A 16,361-nucleotide genomic window follows, 5' to 3' on the forward strand; every position below is an offset into this window, starting at 1 on the left:
ACTGTAGATTTAGTTTCCAAACCTCCTCTTCACTGCCAGGAAATAAAAGCCTGGTGGGATGATGCTGAATCTTTCTTTGTTTATTTTTGGCCTGATAAAAGAAGAGCAGTTTAAAGATATCTTACTGAAATCAGGCTATAAAATATACACCAAGTGTTAGTGGATAAATGAGTCCAGTTTTTTTTTTTTGGAAAATTTGTTCAGGAATTTGTATCTCTAAAGTTCTGCCAACTGGCTTCTGTATTATTGGCTCAAAATCTAGTTCCCAAGTCTATTTTTTACTTTATTGTGCTCACATGGTGCATAAATAAATACAGTTGTGTTTCATTGACTCACCACAGTCAGAAAACCTGAAGCCAGGTGTCGTATTGCAGGAGCAGCCTACTAGTTGGTGTTTGTGTAAAATATAATGATGCTTCCATCTATAATATCTGTGCTTTATGCTCGAAGGGAACTTGGAGACAACACGGGCCCAAAAGCAAATCTTGGCCCTGCGGCCACTGAACAGGTGCTGAGGAAATGAGCTCAGTGTTCTCAATATGGAAGTGACTGTGGTGAGTGATCATACATTTGTTGGGAAATGTGGGAATTCACACATCCAAAGCACAACAATAACTGAGCAACATGATAATGTCCTGGATGTAGGTGCAGCCCTCTGTTCAAACCTGTCTATAAAGGAATAGTATGATTTCGGGAAATACCCTTAATTGTTTTCACAGTTTTTGTAAATATCAAAAAAAAAAAAAAAAAAAAAAAATCAAGATATAATGTGTTAATGTGTTTGGTATCTATCTTGACAATTAGTGTATTTCCCAAAATGTTGAATTATTCCTTTAACACCTTCATTGTTTAAGTTGATGTGTTTACATGCAACATATTCTCAAAATAATTTACAGCAAACCTGGGACCAGGTAATATCCTGTGCATGTTAATGCCCAGTGAAGGACAAACAGGGATTCATTGGGGCCCAGCATCTCATTTGTGCCCTGTGGCGCCCAACATGACTAAATCCTACCATATTTTAATCTTGCTAATAACTTGACTCAGTCCTGGTGATGATACGGGCCAGAGAGCCTTCAATATTCCCACAGTGTGCTAATCTGCTGTTAAGAAAAAATGCTCCATATTTTTCTGGGAAGCCTCTGGGATCCCCACAGGGACCCCTGGAGGTCCCTGGACACCAGTATGAGAGCCACAGATATAGGTCACCTTTGTTAAATCATGTCTTGAAGCACAGTGGAGGCTCCCAGCCAAAATAATTCTCAGTTGTGAGGACCCAAATCCAAATCTGGATCCATTCAGGCTTCTTAAGTATAAAAACAAGTGATAACTCTCCATCTCCATTGTTAATAAAACGCTGAAATAAAAAGTCTGTCTCACACACAAAGCTCTGATTACTTGATTTTTTAATTTAATAATACTCACATACGGTACAGTGTACACATAAGATTTCCTTTACATCTCACAAACACAAAAGCAAACAGTTAAATACATAGATAACCTTTAGCACCAGCATAGAGTACTGATCCACTCAGCTTTCTCTAAAACTCTTATTCATAGTGATTTTCAAAATAAAACACCTTAGCTTGATCTCACTAGGCATGGCTTACATGTAATATCTTTACAGCAGCATTCACTTACAAAGGTTAATTGATTAAAAAAGGATGCATACTGTACACCAAAAGAGGTATACAAAAGCAATACTATATTATATACCCATTTACATGGCCGTTTAGGTTTTTCTTAGTGTAACATTTACGTGTTTCATGTGTTTTGACAACCTCTGTATCAACACTGATGCTTGATAAAAACATAGAAACATACAAAATAAAAATAAAAAGTTCTTATGAGTTTATATGAGGAGCCTATGGAGATAATTGGCATGTAACAATCTTGCATATTGAAACATAAATATATCACGTTCACAATGCTCTCATTTTTCTTTATATATACTAACAAGAGAGCTACTGTCTTTCTATGTTATGTTTTGTTTAGGTTATATTGTTTTTTAATATTAAAATTATAATAAAAAAGAATGAAAAATCCAATGGGAACATTACTTTTTTCTTACACAGTAATGTGAAAAAATAGTATCAAAATGATTTTCTAAATCTCTCAATCAAAAGGCAAATGTAGTATTTAATGCACCATTTTTCAGTGTTTTCTGATATACATTTCTTGTCATATGATATATATGAAGGTTTGTGAGACTTAATGTTTTCGTACTCTTCTACATTTATGTTAAAATGTGTATGGTGGATGCATTCCACAATAGTTAGTTCAAAATCTGTGCCAAAAGTGGAGTAATTTAAGAATGAGAGAGAGAAAGAGAGGGGGGTGAGTTTGTAATTATCACTACATGACATCATGGAAATCTTAAAAAGAAATCTGTACCAAGAGGATCCAACTGTGGCCCTCAAGTCTGTGGATCCCAGAGAGTAGGGTCCCCACTTCCTTTAGGGCCCCCAGAGGTGAGGGGCGTCACTTTTCTTTTTATCTCCCTTGTCATTCACAGAGTTTCTCTGCTCAACACTTTAAAGCAGCAAAAATCAATATTTTAGTTAAACTGCATCAAATGATGACGTGACTGTGAAAGCAGTCGCTCAAACTGATGAACCTACAGAGAATTATCACCTGAATCTGCAGCTCCTCTCATCTTTGCAGAGCTTTACTCTGACTCAGTTCACTGTTTAGCTGTGTATCCTACGACTTTACTGTTTTGGTTCACTCTCAGCGTCTCTTAGTGTTGAAACACCAGCTGCTAGCAGCTTAAAGAGCAAGGTATTTCAGAACAGACCGAAGACAGAGCTAAACGAGAGTAAATATTGGACTTACATTCACCAGGTGCTCAGAACCACAACTCAAAATGAATGATAGTGTTGCTCCATAACTCCTGCATGCAGAACTAAATGTTTGCTAACGAGTTCTCCATACAACCTAAAACACGACAGCGATCTGTTCATGAATTGTTTCTGCTGCCGCTAAATGGCCAATAAAAAATCTGTTATTGCAGGTTTAGGTCATGTTAATGTAAAACAAACAAACAAACAAACAAAAAAATACTAAATCGTTTTTTTTTCTATAGCGTGTTAGCTGTGACAGAAATGCTAGAGTATTAAAAAATGACGTTGGAGAAGTTAACATTAACATTAGCCCTATAATGTCTCCTTTACCATCAGCTTTTTCACACTTTCCTGCTGTTAAAATGCAAATGTTAGTTACAGATGTCTTCATATAAGACTGCAGGTCTGTCCAGGAAATCCTGAACCCTAAACTCTTTGATCGGCTCTGTTGGACTGTCGCATATTTTCAACACGGGAAGTTACAGAACTGTTTCTTCCTCTTTAAATTAATCGTTAAAGCAGTAGCTTATTTGCTTTTAAATGTTTATGGCAGAAAAGGAAGTGACACCCACTTTCACTTTCTTTAAGGGGACCCAAAAGAAAGGGACTCACCTCATGCCTGGGGACCCAGGACCTGAAGTCCCCAGACGTGACCCTACTCAAACATACTCTTGGATTCATTCTTGGGGGGGGGGGGGGGGGGGGGTTTCAGAACTTAGTCTGCTTTAGTTTGTCGATGTGGTAGCAAAGCTTCAAGGCTGGCCCCAGCTTCAGTCCGAGGTACTTCATGATCATGTCGCTCTTCAGGAGTAACAAAGCGTTTCCATCAATCTCCTGAGAAGAAGCAGAAGAAGAAGAAGTTGGTGTCAGATGAGTGAGGAAGAGGTGACCAACCAGGGTGATTTCAGCTGGACACTCAGTCTGGTCAATTAAATCAGCGGTGCAACGAGGACTGATGGACTTACATGTTTTCTAAAGACATCTGCATGGGGGCCAAGAGCCTGAGGGTCTGCGTCCCTGATGAACCAGACAACGTCTTCCACGGACCAGGTGGTTGGGTCCTTATTGGGTGGAGCTTTGGACTCCTGGGACTCTGGAGACACATTATAACCTCCTGGAAGAACAAAGGAAGGAGAAGAGCTTTACTTTACTTTTGTACCTCAGGGGAATAAACATGGACTCAATCTTGGTTTTGATCTTTCACGACTTCTCACCTGTCCTGTTGCTCTCTGGGAACGTGCTCGGGCTGGTGGACGACTGCCTGCACATGCTCATGGAGGCCGAGCCGTTGGAGAACTGCTGTGATGAGCGAAACCCGTAGGAGGACTTTGGCGAGTAGGACGAGCTTATGGAGCTGAAAGCAGAGTCGCCGGGGTCCACGGAGTAGCGTTTGCCGTCTGACTGGTCTAAATGGTAGTCCTCAGCCATAGACGTCTCCGCTAAAGACAAGATCATCAGAATTAGCTGGAAGAATTTCATCATATCAGCACAGCAGCTTCTACTTCTATTAGGCCTGTACGTACCATCTGACTGGTAGGAGCCACCACTGTGCTGGGTAATGGGCTGATCACTGAAGAGGTTTTCACAGTGCAAACTGCGACAGAGTTTCTTCAGGAAGCGAAGCACATAGTCGATGCTGTTCACCACGGGGAGGCTGAGGAGGTGCTGCTTCCCATCAAATGTGGCTGGAAGAGCAAAACAGGGGGGCCACTTGAAACAACAGCACAGCTTGGATACAATTTCTTACAAATTAGGTCAATAAACTTTTACAAATGGCAGTGTTTTCTTAGTTCCACCACAGGTAAAGTGGTAAGAATTTTATTGAAGGGTATTAAACAAACAGAAAACAACACCTGAGGGGGGTCTTTGTACAACACCTGATATTTTTTCTCCCCCGTAGCCTTGTGTGAGGAGAGTGAACACCGTTTTTTGCTGGAAGGCGCTGTCGATGCAGCCTTGGACGGCCTGCTGCAGCACCACGGAGGGCCTGTCGGGTCCAAAGTGATCAGGGAGCTGCTGGATCTTCTTCCTGTCCAGGTTGGGGCCCGTGTTGGCCTGTTTATTGATGTAGATACAGACTAATACAGAGGAAATACAGGTGGAGATAGGGAAAGAAACAGTGGAATGAGGGAAGACATTATACGTTGAACTGAATTATATGATCTTTCAGTGTCTTTAAACAAATCCAGGCTGGGTTTTAAAGCCAAAAAAGGCCTTTAATGCTTCTTGAATGTGGTTCAGAGAGTTTTGTGTCCTACCTGTGAGCACCTGGGGCGTGGCAGAGTGGGGGATGGTGGCGGCATCCTGAGGAATGGAGCTCATATCGGGCTCAGGGGTGCTGCTGGGTGGAGAAATAGCCAACGGCGTCATCACCATCCTGGGTTTGAGCTGCAGAAAAAGAAAATGTTTTTGTATTCCTGTGTTTATTTCGGGAATATCATTTATTTATGCATATAAATGATGTAGGGAGGGGGATGGTAGAATCATCGGGATACGAAACCTGTATAAAACTATAGTTTTTATGCGACAGAATGTGAGTTTTGTGTATTTATAAATAGGAAACATGGATATTTATGATAATGACTTGCTCTAATAATGACACAGAATGTTTCCATGATATTTGACTGCAGCAGAACAAAGCTTCACAGATGTGAAGTCTCTCTCTGTTGTACTGGGGTCCCACAAAATCTGAAGGGCATGGAGCCTGTGTGTCTGTGTCTTTCTGTGTACACATGCATTTTTAAAGACACTGCATCCACACATCACATCTCATCCCCCCCATGCCCCCCCCCCAAGTCTGGCTGACCTTGAAGCCCGGCTTTCTCCCCCTCTTCTTTGGCACTTTGAGTGGTGGGAGCGACTCTGGGTAACGATTAGGAAAATCCATCTTGGCGACATTGCGGAGCGGGGGTCTCCCTCTCTTCCTGCCCGGTATCTTCCCCGTCTGGCTGGGGATGAAGGAGGGAGCCACTGCAGCTGATTGCATTTCACTGTTGTTGCCGTCTGATTTCTGTGCCGTTGCTGCAGGTACACTCATTTGGAGCTGGGGACAAAGGAAAACAACCATTGAGCTCAGGCAATAGAAACACATTAAAAAACATGCACTTTACTTACACATTAATCCCCTGCCTCAGCAGCTACACGTCAGAGAGCAGCATTAGCATCAATTTAGAGCAGACACAGAGGAAGCAGAATGGCTTGGTGAAGGTGTGCAACAACAACATCCAAACACTAACACGCTGCAGAGGACTCAGATGAGCAATGCGGTGAGAGGAGCGGGTTTTTAGCAGAGCACTATAATAATCGCACAACACAAAAGGCAGCCATGCAAGAGCTGTGGAGGAAACAGCACCTCCATCCTGCACTGATAGCACACCAATAAACCTGAGAGAGAGGGGGGGGGAGGGAGAGAGAGGGAGGGGGTGTCTATTACCTGCTATCTTCTATTGTGAAAGCCCAAGAGCCAAGCCCTTTAGTCTTAAATCCCTGGAGCCTAAAGGTGACTATAAAGCTAAATCCCTCACAATGCAAGGAAAGCCATCTTGCTCTTGCTGTTTGTGGCTTTTCTCCTCGTCCCCTTTTGGTTAACACTCTGCTGCTGCTGCTGCTGCTGCTGCTGCTGCTCGGCACACAGGCTGCAGACATCTCATTAGACTAATGCATTCAGCAGTGGCAGAGGGAGGGGGAAATTGACTTCACCATGGCTACCCAGCTATGAATTACCATTACGATGACAGCTTCCACCCTAATCTTTAAAAAAAAAAAGAAGCAGCAGCAGCAGCTACAAAAAAAAAGAAACATGTGGCACATCTTCCATGCGGCGGCAGCAGCAGCAGCAGAGCTAACCAGAATGAAGAAACTGCAATTTGTACCATTAAAACTGGTCTTGTTTTAAGCAGATTTGTCAAAGATACAGTATGTAAACAAACAATAATCCGTCAGCAGGCACTCACCATCCAAGACAGATGTGGAGATGTGGAGTATCCCTACTCTTCGTGCTGTGTTTCCTATATTTTTCCTGCTTCCAATAGCAGAGCACGGATCTCAAAGCAAGGCGGATTCCACTGTAATACTGTATATATATGTGTGTGTGTGTGTGTGTGTGTGTGTGTGTGTGTGTACAACAGAGAGAAACAGACAGAGAGCGACTGACAGTGTATGTGTGTGTGTGTGTGTGTGTGTATTGATGTGCATTAAAGAGAGAGAGGGGGAGAAGGGCTGCTTTGTTGTCATGGCAACAAGCCTGTAAGCCCTGGAACACCCTGACCGTTGTCTGCCATGTTTTGTCTGCAGCTCAGCACTGTGGAGGTATAATTAGACTGAGGACAGTTTCTGCTGTTAATCATTAGGAGAATATTCATTGGACACTATGAAAAATGTTTTAATTTTAATTTAATTTTAATTTTAATTTGTTTCTTATTTATTTTTCCTCTTTTTCTGTTGTGAGTTTCCAATGGTGTGGCCTAATGTCTGCTATAACTGGTTGATAATCACATTTTTATAGCTTCTATTCTGATCTTTCCATGATCAGAAAATCATTTTAGTAATTTCTAAAGCAAAAATGCCAAACATTTGCTGGTCCTAGTGTCTCAAATGAGAGGAGTTGCTGCTTTTCTTTGTCTTTTGTGACTGTAAACTGAATAAATTTGGCTTTTTGACTATTGGTCAAACAAAACAAAGCAACTAAACCTTGAGCTGTGGCAAATTATAACAGGCATTCTTCACTATACTAATCAAAAACTAATTTAGACAAAAAGAATAATTGATGATAAAAATAATTGTTGGTCGAAAAGAATCATAATTGTGCACAATACTTACACCTGCTTTGTAGTTTATAGGCCAGAATTATTCATCTCGAAAATAATTGTCATTCTAATCGATAATGAGAACAGTTATTAGCTGCAGCCCTAGATTCATTATTCACACTGTTTATCAGACATTAAAGATGCTTATATATTATTTGAGCTGACACAAAACATTAATCAGAAACATTCAAGTCATTTATCATCTAAAAACGGCCGAATAACGTCTTCTCCCCAGCTCTGAAATGTGATAATGTGCTGCTCTTCTCTGTTTTATCTCATTGTAAAATGAATATATTACTGTATCACTGTTGATCAGACAGTCTATTTAGAGGTGCCACCCTGAAATGTGACTGTTTTCTGACATGCTATGCAATTAATCAAGAAAATAATTGGGAGATGATATAGATAATGGTTTTCAATCATTAGTTGCTGCCCCAAATAATATAAAATTATGACCTTAATAATTTGTTATCTGTTTGTGGATAAACCTATGCCATCACCATCCAATTTATCTTCATTAATGTGTTAATGATGCAACTGGTTTTCATCGATGCCTCTTAGAATAATTTTAATTTATTTATACATGGACGTTTTTCTCATGTTCCCTACTTTAACACAGTAGGTCAGTGTTTCCCTTTCAGGTATTTCATAACTTGGACAGAGATCTATATGTTTTACATTTAGAATTTTAATTTTTATACTTACTTATGTTTTGCACTGTACTGTTATTTATATTCTCCTGTTTAATACGTTTTATTATTAGTTCGTTTTATAGTTGATTTTTGTTTTATATCACCTTCTGTCTTAATGCTTTTTGCCTCCTGTGTAGAGCTCTTTGAAATGCTTGGTTGGTCGTCACAATTTCAACCCATTGTTATTATTACCACGTTTTTATTATAAAACTATCAAAACACTGTATGTATTTGTGATTTAATATTTCTTGTCAATAAATATGTTGCCTTGCAAAAAGAGAAATAATACCAGGATGAGAGAAATGTCGCCCCCTGCCCGCTGACGTGTTGCTCTGTTGTGTTTTTGTTAATAAAGTTACGTTGAAACAATTTGAAACCAAGATGGCGGTGCGCATCCCGCTGTCTCTAAAGATGTCACCCTCAGCGTTGCTGGGCTTTAAGGGTCTTTTAACAGTTCAGTGTCCTTCCAGAAAGCTGCTAAAATCTTTAGCGGAGCTCTGCAGACGAGGTGAGACCAGTTTTTGGTGAGTCGCTGTGACGGATTTGTGTTAAAAAGTGGTAAAAGTGTTTGTCCTGTGCTGTAAACAGTCTAAAAGTCGAGCTAGCTCTGATTTAAATTTCCTTCCAGTCGCTAGTTCAAACTCTCTCACATCAAACCTGGTTTTATCATAAATACTGGACCTGTTTTATGAGCTGACTTGTGATTTTAACGGGGTTTATCCTGCCCTGCCCGCTGTCAGACGAACTGTCGCTTGCTAACCTTTGGTCTCCGTCCACAAGAGCGACGTTATCCTCACTTTCCGCATCAATGAGCGGTTTTTGGCGAACTTCTGAGAGGTAAACAGATGAGCTGAGATACCCGCACTGTCTGTGTGGTTGTAATGTCTAAGGTTACTCCGCGAAAGCCCAGCAGGCGGTGAAGGAGGCCGGTGTCGGCGCCGCCGGGTTCAGCGGCCCCCTGGATCACTACAGCGGGCTGATCCGGGACGGGGCTCTGCGGGAGGATGAGCACCAGAAAGCGGTGCTGCAGAAACTGGACGAGCTGCACAAAACACTGAGAGGATACAGCAACACGCCGACATCCATCTTCTCCAAGGTGCACAGACCCGAACCGTGATGCGTCCAGGTTTTAACTAACACAGCTGTTTTTAAACGCTGAGGAAAGAAAGCAGCTGTGTGCAATAGTGGGGCAAATAACATGGATAATGTGTAAAAATAGCCTTTCTACTAATGTTATTGTGTACTAACTTTAAAAAAAAAGAAATGGCATTTACTAAAGTTTGGGCTCCCCGCGAAGTCAGTGCTTTGTAACCCCCTTTGGCAAATGTCCATATTTGCCAAAGCTAAAAGTCTTTCTGTCCCTGATTCATGAATTTTATTTCAAGTTTGCAGATATTTTTAGGCTGTCCTGCACACTCAGCATGTTTAAGATCCACCCACAGATTTTTACAGATGTTCAAGCTTTGCTTTGTGTTTCTTGAAGTGGTTCGTGGTGGATTTTGAGGTCTGCTGTGGATCATTGTCCCGTCATAGAAACCAGCAACTTTTCAGTTCTATTTGCTTAACTGACTGCAGAACATATGCATCCAGAAGTTTCTGATATTTACTGGAATCCACCAGGTTTTGTTTAAATAACTTACTCGTATAAAAAGAGGTCCTGTGTGCTATGATAGAACCAGTTTAATTTTGGGTTCCAGTTGATGTTGAAGTTATTGAAGTGCTGTTTTTTCTTATATAATATAGAGAGTTTTTTTGTAAATTTATTTTGAGATCGTTTTAAAATATCAGAATGTGCTTCCAATTTTTTGTTCTCTTCTTTATATCTTTCAGTTTTTCACAAAACCCAAACCTCCAAAAGGCTTCTACATCTTCGGTGACGTCGGTAAGAATACAGAGTTGTAAATCTAAGTCGACCTCTAACTTATGTAAACATTGTATTTCATGATTGACTCACATGGTCTTTCTTTTTTCAGGCACAGGAAAAACTATGGTGATGGACATGTTTTATTCACATGTGGAGACTGAAAAGAAAAAGAGGGTTCATTTCCACGGCTTTATGTTGGACGTGCATAAAAGTGAGTGTACTTCATGCACTGAGGCAGCACAGAGTCACAGATCTGAAGCTCCTTTCACAGTGAGAGTGAACTTTGTTCATCATCGTCAGTTTTTTACCTTCTCTGAATAAATATCATTTAAAATTTTTATGTTAAAAAAAAAACAAAAAAAAACCAGCAGCTTTATTATCCATTAAGAAACTCAGGTCTGGTTAACAATGAATAAGTTGATAACTGTGAATAAAATGTTAATAGTTTTAACTTAATGTCTCTTTTCTCCAACTCAGGCTCTTTCACTGCTGCTGTGTTTTTGTGTTTTTAAGATAAATGTGCATCTTCACACATTAATATTTATTCCTCTGCTGAATTAAAATGGAAGCCCTGCTCTTCGTTTGTGCGTTGCCATGGTGAATAGTAGTATCTGTGCTCCATTCATGATGGCCTTCTTTTCATTCACCTCCCCCACACTTAACTCTGAGTGAACATACTCAGACTTGATTGAGCTGACTCTGATCAGCCGCTCTGGAGCTGAAAACTCGTATCTCTGGGTCCCTCAGCTTTCTGGATTTTGTCGTTACCATCTGAATCGTCAGTTAACCAGATGTAAACATCTGTCTTTTAGTCTTGTTAGTGTGGTCATAATGACCGTGTCCAATCCCCACTCATGTGAGATGGAAAAATATTGACCCCAGTCTGGTTGTTTTTGCCTGAGAAGCGTCTTTGTCCTCGTCACCATCGACCTTTAAGCGAGGACGACACAAATCCTTCAGACACAGCTTTGTCTTTTTTCTCAGAAGTCTCATATGGGCAGCTCCAGCCGCTTGTCTCTGAGGCAGAATTACTGCCACCAGAGGGCGACGCTGTCTCTCATCCTGTTCATTAAGTAGACTCGTTACCACCTGTCAGTGGTTACAGCCACTGGATCAGCAGCTCTGTGCAGGGCAGTTTGCATCTGTGCAGCCTTGTTAATATTTTGGTCGTTGAAGCCAAGCATACCAAATGATCAAAACATATTGCAGTAGTGGTGTAATTAGTTGTTTTGCATATTAACGTCTTTTGTTTTGGTACAGCTGTTAAAAAAAACGCTTCACTACACGCTGTACTGTAAGTGTGTACAACAACGCAGCGCTGTGGTTGCTGAACTGAGCCTATATTTCCTGCTCAGTCACCACATTTCAGTTTTGTTGCATTTAAAGCAAAGCATATGTGTTGTGTTACATATACATACTGCTGACGAAGCACTTCAACTTCTGTCTCTCCCAAGTCTCAAGTCCTGTTCTTTGAGTCAGAAATACATAACACATGTTAATTGTATGTTGTTGAAAATATGTAAATTCATTTCACAATTTGTAACCTCTTACATTGCAGAGATGGTGCATTTGCTGTATGTGGGGGTTTGTGTTTTCCAGTTTGTTTTACCTTTAGCCCATTGGTGTATTATTTGTACTTTCAAACTACAGAGCCACGCATTTTTTTGTTTTCAGGGATCCATCGGCTGAAACAGAGTATGCCAAAACGGAAAGCAGGGAAAATGGCCAAATCCTATGATCCTATCGCTCCAGTTGCTGAGGAGATCAGCGAAGAGGCTTGTCTTCTGTGCTTTGATGAGTTTCAGGTATTGATCTTTCAATGTTTCTATGAGTCACAGTGATGGAGTCTGGAAGTCTCTGTGCATTTTTGGTGTCTTCAGCACTGAAGCTCAGTACTTTACCTAAAGTCAATTTATGTCTTAAATATATTTCAGGTCACTGACATCGCTGACGCCATGATTCTCAAGCAGCTTTTTGAGAATCTGTTTCTGAACGGTGTCGTCGTTGTGGCCACTTCTAATCGGCCTCCTGAAGGTAAGAAGCAGGCGATGTAATACATCTGGATAACACAACATATTTCAGACTTTTATGCTTTTGCTCCACATAAAATAACTCACGGTATCAAAGTCATTTTAAAGACACATTGCTTTTGTGGTGAAAAGTAAAAAATTCAGTGTTTTTAAGTCAGTAAGTATTCAGACCTTTTCAAGATGCCTTCATGTTCCTTGTAATGCTGAAAGGCCAACACAGTATGAGCTGATTCAATTACTTATCTGTGATTTAAAATCAAACATATCTACTATAAGACTCCACAGATGATATTGTGAAGATGAATCAGTGTATCATTGTCATCAAATTAATGTTTTGACACTAATTGTACAGTAATTGTGCTTTCAGGGATTTTAAAAACCATTTAAACCAAATGTAAACGAAATCTTATTTGTCATCTCCCCTCAGACTTGTATAAAAACGGGCTGCAGAGAGTCAACTTTGTGCCTTTTATTGCCGTGTTGCAGGTAAGAACGTAGAGTTCATTTTCACTGAAACTCAACGGTAACAGCAACATATTTACATCTCTTCTTTTTTTATATTTGTTAATCATTTGTCTCTCACATGCAGAAATATTGCCAAACTCTCCGTCTGGATTCTGGGATAGATTATCGCAAAAGGAACAGACCCTCTGCTGGAAAACTCTACTTTCTGTAAGAAATTTCTTCCCGTGACGCAATCGGTAAAAGCCAGTGTTTGAGCTGTGGTATAAACACACAGTTTTTGCATTTAATGTTTCCCTGTTACCTTTACTGTAGCTCCAGTGAGCCTGATGTAGAGGTGGCACTAGACAAGATGTTTGATGAGCTGGCTTTCAAACAGAATGACAGTAAGTTCACTTTCAAATGATAGTTTGACTTAATTCTAAAACTGATGTGTAATTTTGATACTTTTTTCATACATAACCATATATTATATATATATTACCATATTATATTTCCCCCACAGTAACACGACCAAGAGTTCTGAATGTTCACAACAGAAAAGTCCGTCTGAACAAAGCTTGTGGGACCATCGCAGACTGTACGTTTGAGGAGCTGTGTGATAGAGTAAGTCTCTCTGCACTTTTCTGTTTTAAAATACAAATTGTGCGCTGGATATTTTGACTGAACTGTGGAATGAGCTTTTTGCTTACGTTGCTGTCAGTGGGCAGTGGCTCAGCTGTCAGCATGTTTGTCAAAAACAAATGAAATCAGTCAAAAACCATTTCTAAGCAGAGTCCATGATGACTAAGCAGTCGATTTTCCAAGGAATCACTTCTGAAAACTTTCAAATGTGAGTCTTTAGGTTTTCAGTGTAACTGAACTTTTCCATATTGTTGACACAGTCCAGCTGTAATGCCCTTATAAAGTCATTATAACCTCTGATGCTGCCTTTAAAGGTCCTCGTACTGCGAATGTCAGTGTGTTCATTCTGTACGTGCTTGTTCCGATGCTTCATTGAAGCTGCATCATGATAATATTACATCAAATGTTAAAACACTATTTTTTTAACTGCTTCACCAACAAATCAATCAGGACTTATGTTGCATGACTTCAGAAAGCTTTCCCTGAAGGTCGGCCTCAGTCTAGTTGTTGCCTTTTGAAACTCAACCAGAATTTAGAGTTGAACAGGTTTGAGCAGTTCCTGGTTGTGTGTCAGTGATTGAGTCTGAACAGACTGAAGCTACCACAGAAAGTTATTAAGTGACAGGTTTCTAGTAAACAGACATTTTTAAAACTCATGGAAATGTAAAGTGTGATTTGAGATTCAACAGATATAAAATAGTCATAAAATTGTGACATCTAGTGTTTGAATTAAAATGTTTCAGCCTTTAGGGGCCAGTGACTACCTGGAGATCTCCAGGCTGTTTGACACCGTCTTCATTCGACACATTCCTCTGCTCACGCTGAACAAGAAGACTCAGGCCAGGCGGCTCATAACGCTCGTGGACGCCCTCTACGACCACAAGGTACATTATGCACTTATTTGCTTGCACATTTCAAAAAAAAAAAAAAAAAAAAAAAAAACTTCATTCTTTTGAATGAGACTTTAACAGTGAGTTGTCTCTTGTCTTAGGTGCGGGTGGTGATTCTCGCAGACCACCCTCTGGAGGATATTTTTGTACACGACGGGGATCATGGTCATGACGAGAGCCACATTCTGATGGACGATCTGGGGCTGAAAAGGGTAGGAGCTCCGTGGCTCTTTTTGAACAGCTAAACCAGTTTTTCATGTTGGGTGTGTACTTTCACTCGTAAAAGTAGATAATTAAAGTGGCGGAGGCTGTTGGCCGTCGTGACTAGAGCTTGAAACATGCAGCAGAAAGTAACTCAACCCACTCTGCGTGTGAACTGTAAAAATCATCTTAACCAGCACTCAGTCTGTTACTGAGTCTTCATTTCATTTCTTTCATATCAAGTAAGAATAAATGTAGTCCTTTAATAAGAGATAAATATCTGTGATTTGTAAAACTGCCTCTGGATTTGAATCACACATAGTGATAAACACGTGTCTGATTATTTAGAGTGAGATCAACAGTTGTTTTTGCAATATCCTACTAAATGACTAGTTAACAGAAAAATGGGAATAAAAATTAAACTTGGATGAGTTACCATTTTCCTACTAGTGCACCAAATGCCCTCGTCTGATTTGAGTCATGATAACGCTTCTTTATTTTTAGAAGCAAATTATGTATCTATGGAAACTGCAGTGTTAAATCATGTCACTCCATTTCTTTCCTATTTTCAATTAAAAATCAGTTTTTTGACGTTTAAATCACCAATTTATAGAATCTCATAACTTATTTGAAAGGTTGACCTGTTTAATTTTAATTTTTTATTTCAACTGTAAAAATTAAATGTTGTGGGGAGGTGCCCTCACTAGTGTAGTGACTGACATGTCGACAATGAACTCAGACGACCCCAGTTCAAGTTCCACCCCAGGAACCTCTGTTGCATCGTCTCTCCCTCGCTTCCTGTCGTCTCTATACAAGCACTATCTAATGCCTCAAAACTGATTTTTTTAAAATGACATGACGGGATCAGTATATAAAAATGACTCAAGGTCAGAAAAAAACGTAAAAGCATTAAAAGGAAAAACATAAATGAGCATCAAAACGACAGTCTGTGTAAACATGTAAAGACTAAAGGTTTAAGATTCTCTGAGGTCCCTTTAGTCCCATTAGGTCTCATAAGGTCCCAGTAAAGATTTAAACTATAAAGACTAAAGATAAAGAATTAACACTGGTGCACAGTGATTCTTCTGTCGAGTCGTCTTTACCTTTATGTAAAGCAGTGCACATTGCCATAATGAACTCAGCATCCCGAGTTTCACTAAACTGCTTCATTTTGAATTGAACCCCCTGTGGTTTAACAGGAAGAAGCCAGCAGTCTGTCCATATTCAGCGGAGAGGAGGAAAGATTTGCCTTCCAGAGGACCGTGTCTCGACTCACAGAGATGCAGACGGAAGAATATTGGCTGGAGGGGGACAGAAGCACGAAATCGCAGGTTTAACATTTGGGAAAAGTCGACCTTGTAACACAACGTCCATACTTCATACATGGTTCTCCTCTCTGCCAAACACAGCCCAGACTGAACATTACTCCTACTCATCTTATCCCGCACGAACCCAAAGGGACTGCTCGACTGTGTGTGTGTGCAAATGTTGTACAGAGAATATTTATTGATATCTTAAGGCCTTTTATGACTTTATTGCGACGTTGCACTTTACAGATAATTTTTAAGATGAACTTTAGGGTGTCATATGGCTTTTAACTTGGTATCATACAGTGGTCCAACTTTTATAGATCTGTGGGAAAAAGCTGGACGACTTTTGGGAACGGATTTCCGACAGGTTATGAAGATTTAAGAGACATTTTAAATCATCTCTTTTGAGATACATAATATTTTTGAAAATGTAATGTGTCTCAATGAGCTGTACATGATTCTAACACTAATCTAAATACAGTGGCAAGAGCTTGGTCTGGGTGTTTGAAGTGGAGTGTTTATTTCTGATGATTTATTCAGATGCTGATTATGAAATTAAGAAATTTCACTGACATACTGATCAATAACATTTGGCTCCATTCATCAGTTTTTTTTTTTTCATTTGCAGGATGAAAAAAAA

General features: G+C 40.0%; 2 protein-coding genes across 4 annotated transcripts; one reads left to right on the forward strand and one right to left on the reverse strand.

The window, feature by feature from the left end:
* Positions 1-1,389: 1,389 nt before the first annotated feature.
* LOC139633253 (sex comb on midleg-like protein 4) lies at positions 1,390-6,975 on the reverse strand. Of its 3 annotated transcripts, none has more exons than XM_071498809.1 (8): positions 6,797-6,975; positions 5,650-5,886; positions 5,102-5,231; positions 4,721-4,921; positions 4,367-4,528; positions 4,058-4,282; positions 3,809-3,957; positions 1,390-3,677 (listed from the first exon to the last, which is right to left on the reverse strand). In XM_071498809.1, exons 1-8 carry the CDS (start codon positions 6,797-6,799, stop codon positions 3,552-3,554), a joined length of 1,233 nt encoding a protein of 410 aa, XP_071354910.1. In that variant the 5' UTR covers positions 6,800-6,975; the 3' UTR covers positions 1,390-3,551. The 3 variants fall into 3 exon arrangements, with proteins under 3 accessions (XP_071354910.1, XP_071354909.1, XP_071354911.1); XM_071498808.1 differs by lacking the exon at positions 6,797-6,975 and adding an exon at positions 6,277-6,499; XM_071498810.1 differs by lacking the exon at positions 6,797-6,975 and adding an exon at positions 5,958-6,097.
* A 1,714-nt stretch (positions 6,976-8,689) lies between these two features.
* Positions 8,690-16,216, forward strand: afg1la (AFG1 like ATPase a). Its single transcript, XM_071498794.1, has 13 exons — positions 8,690-8,848; positions 9,231-9,436; positions 10,171-10,222; positions 10,314-10,415; positions 11,879-12,009; positions 12,139-12,238; positions 12,662-12,720; positions 12,824-12,906; positions 13,012-13,082; positions 13,202-13,302; positions 14,064-14,204; positions 14,312-14,422; positions 15,611-16,216. The coding sequence occupies exons 1-13, from the start codon at positions 8,722-8,724 to the stop codon at positions 15,746-15,748; spliced, it is 1,422 nt and encodes a 473-aa protein (XP_071354895.1). The 5' UTR covers positions 8,690-8,721; the 3' UTR covers positions 15,749-16,216.
* The last annotated feature ends 145 nt before the right edge of the window (positions 16,217-16,361 follow it).

The sequence above is a fragment of the Trachinotus anak genome, unplaced genomic scaffold (assembly GCF_046630095.1).
Source record: "Trachinotus anak isolate AG129_WGS33_773 ecotype Australia unplaced genomic scaffold, CSIRO_AGI_Tana_v1 ptg000015l, whole genome shotgun sequence".
Lineage (NCBI taxonomy): Eukaryota > Metazoa > Chordata > Actinopteri > Carangiformes > Carangidae > Trachinotus > Trachinotus anak.

Coding starts and splice junctions, on each gene's coding strand:
- afg1la (XM_071498794.1), top strand. CDS start 8,722: ATGGCGGTGCGCATCCCGCTGTCTCTAAAGATGTCACCCTCAGCGTTG. Junction 8,849..9,230: donor AGCGGAGCTCTGCAGACGAG/GTGAGACCAGTT, acceptor GTAATGTCTAAG/GTTACTCCGCGAAAGCCCAG. Junction 12,907..13,011: donor GCTGGAAAACTCTACTTTCT/GTAAGAAATTTC, acceptor CCTTTACTGTAG/CTCCAGTGAGCCTGATGTAG.
- LOC139633253 (XM_071498809.1), bottom strand. Junction 3,958..4,057: donor CCCAGAGAGCAACAGGACAG/GTGAGAAGTCGT, acceptor TTGTTCTTCCAG/GAGGTTATAATGTGTCTCCA. Junction 3,678..3,808: donor CAGATGTCTTTAGAAAACAT/GTAAGTCCATCA, acceptor GCTTCTTCTCAG/GAGATTGATGGAAACGCTTT.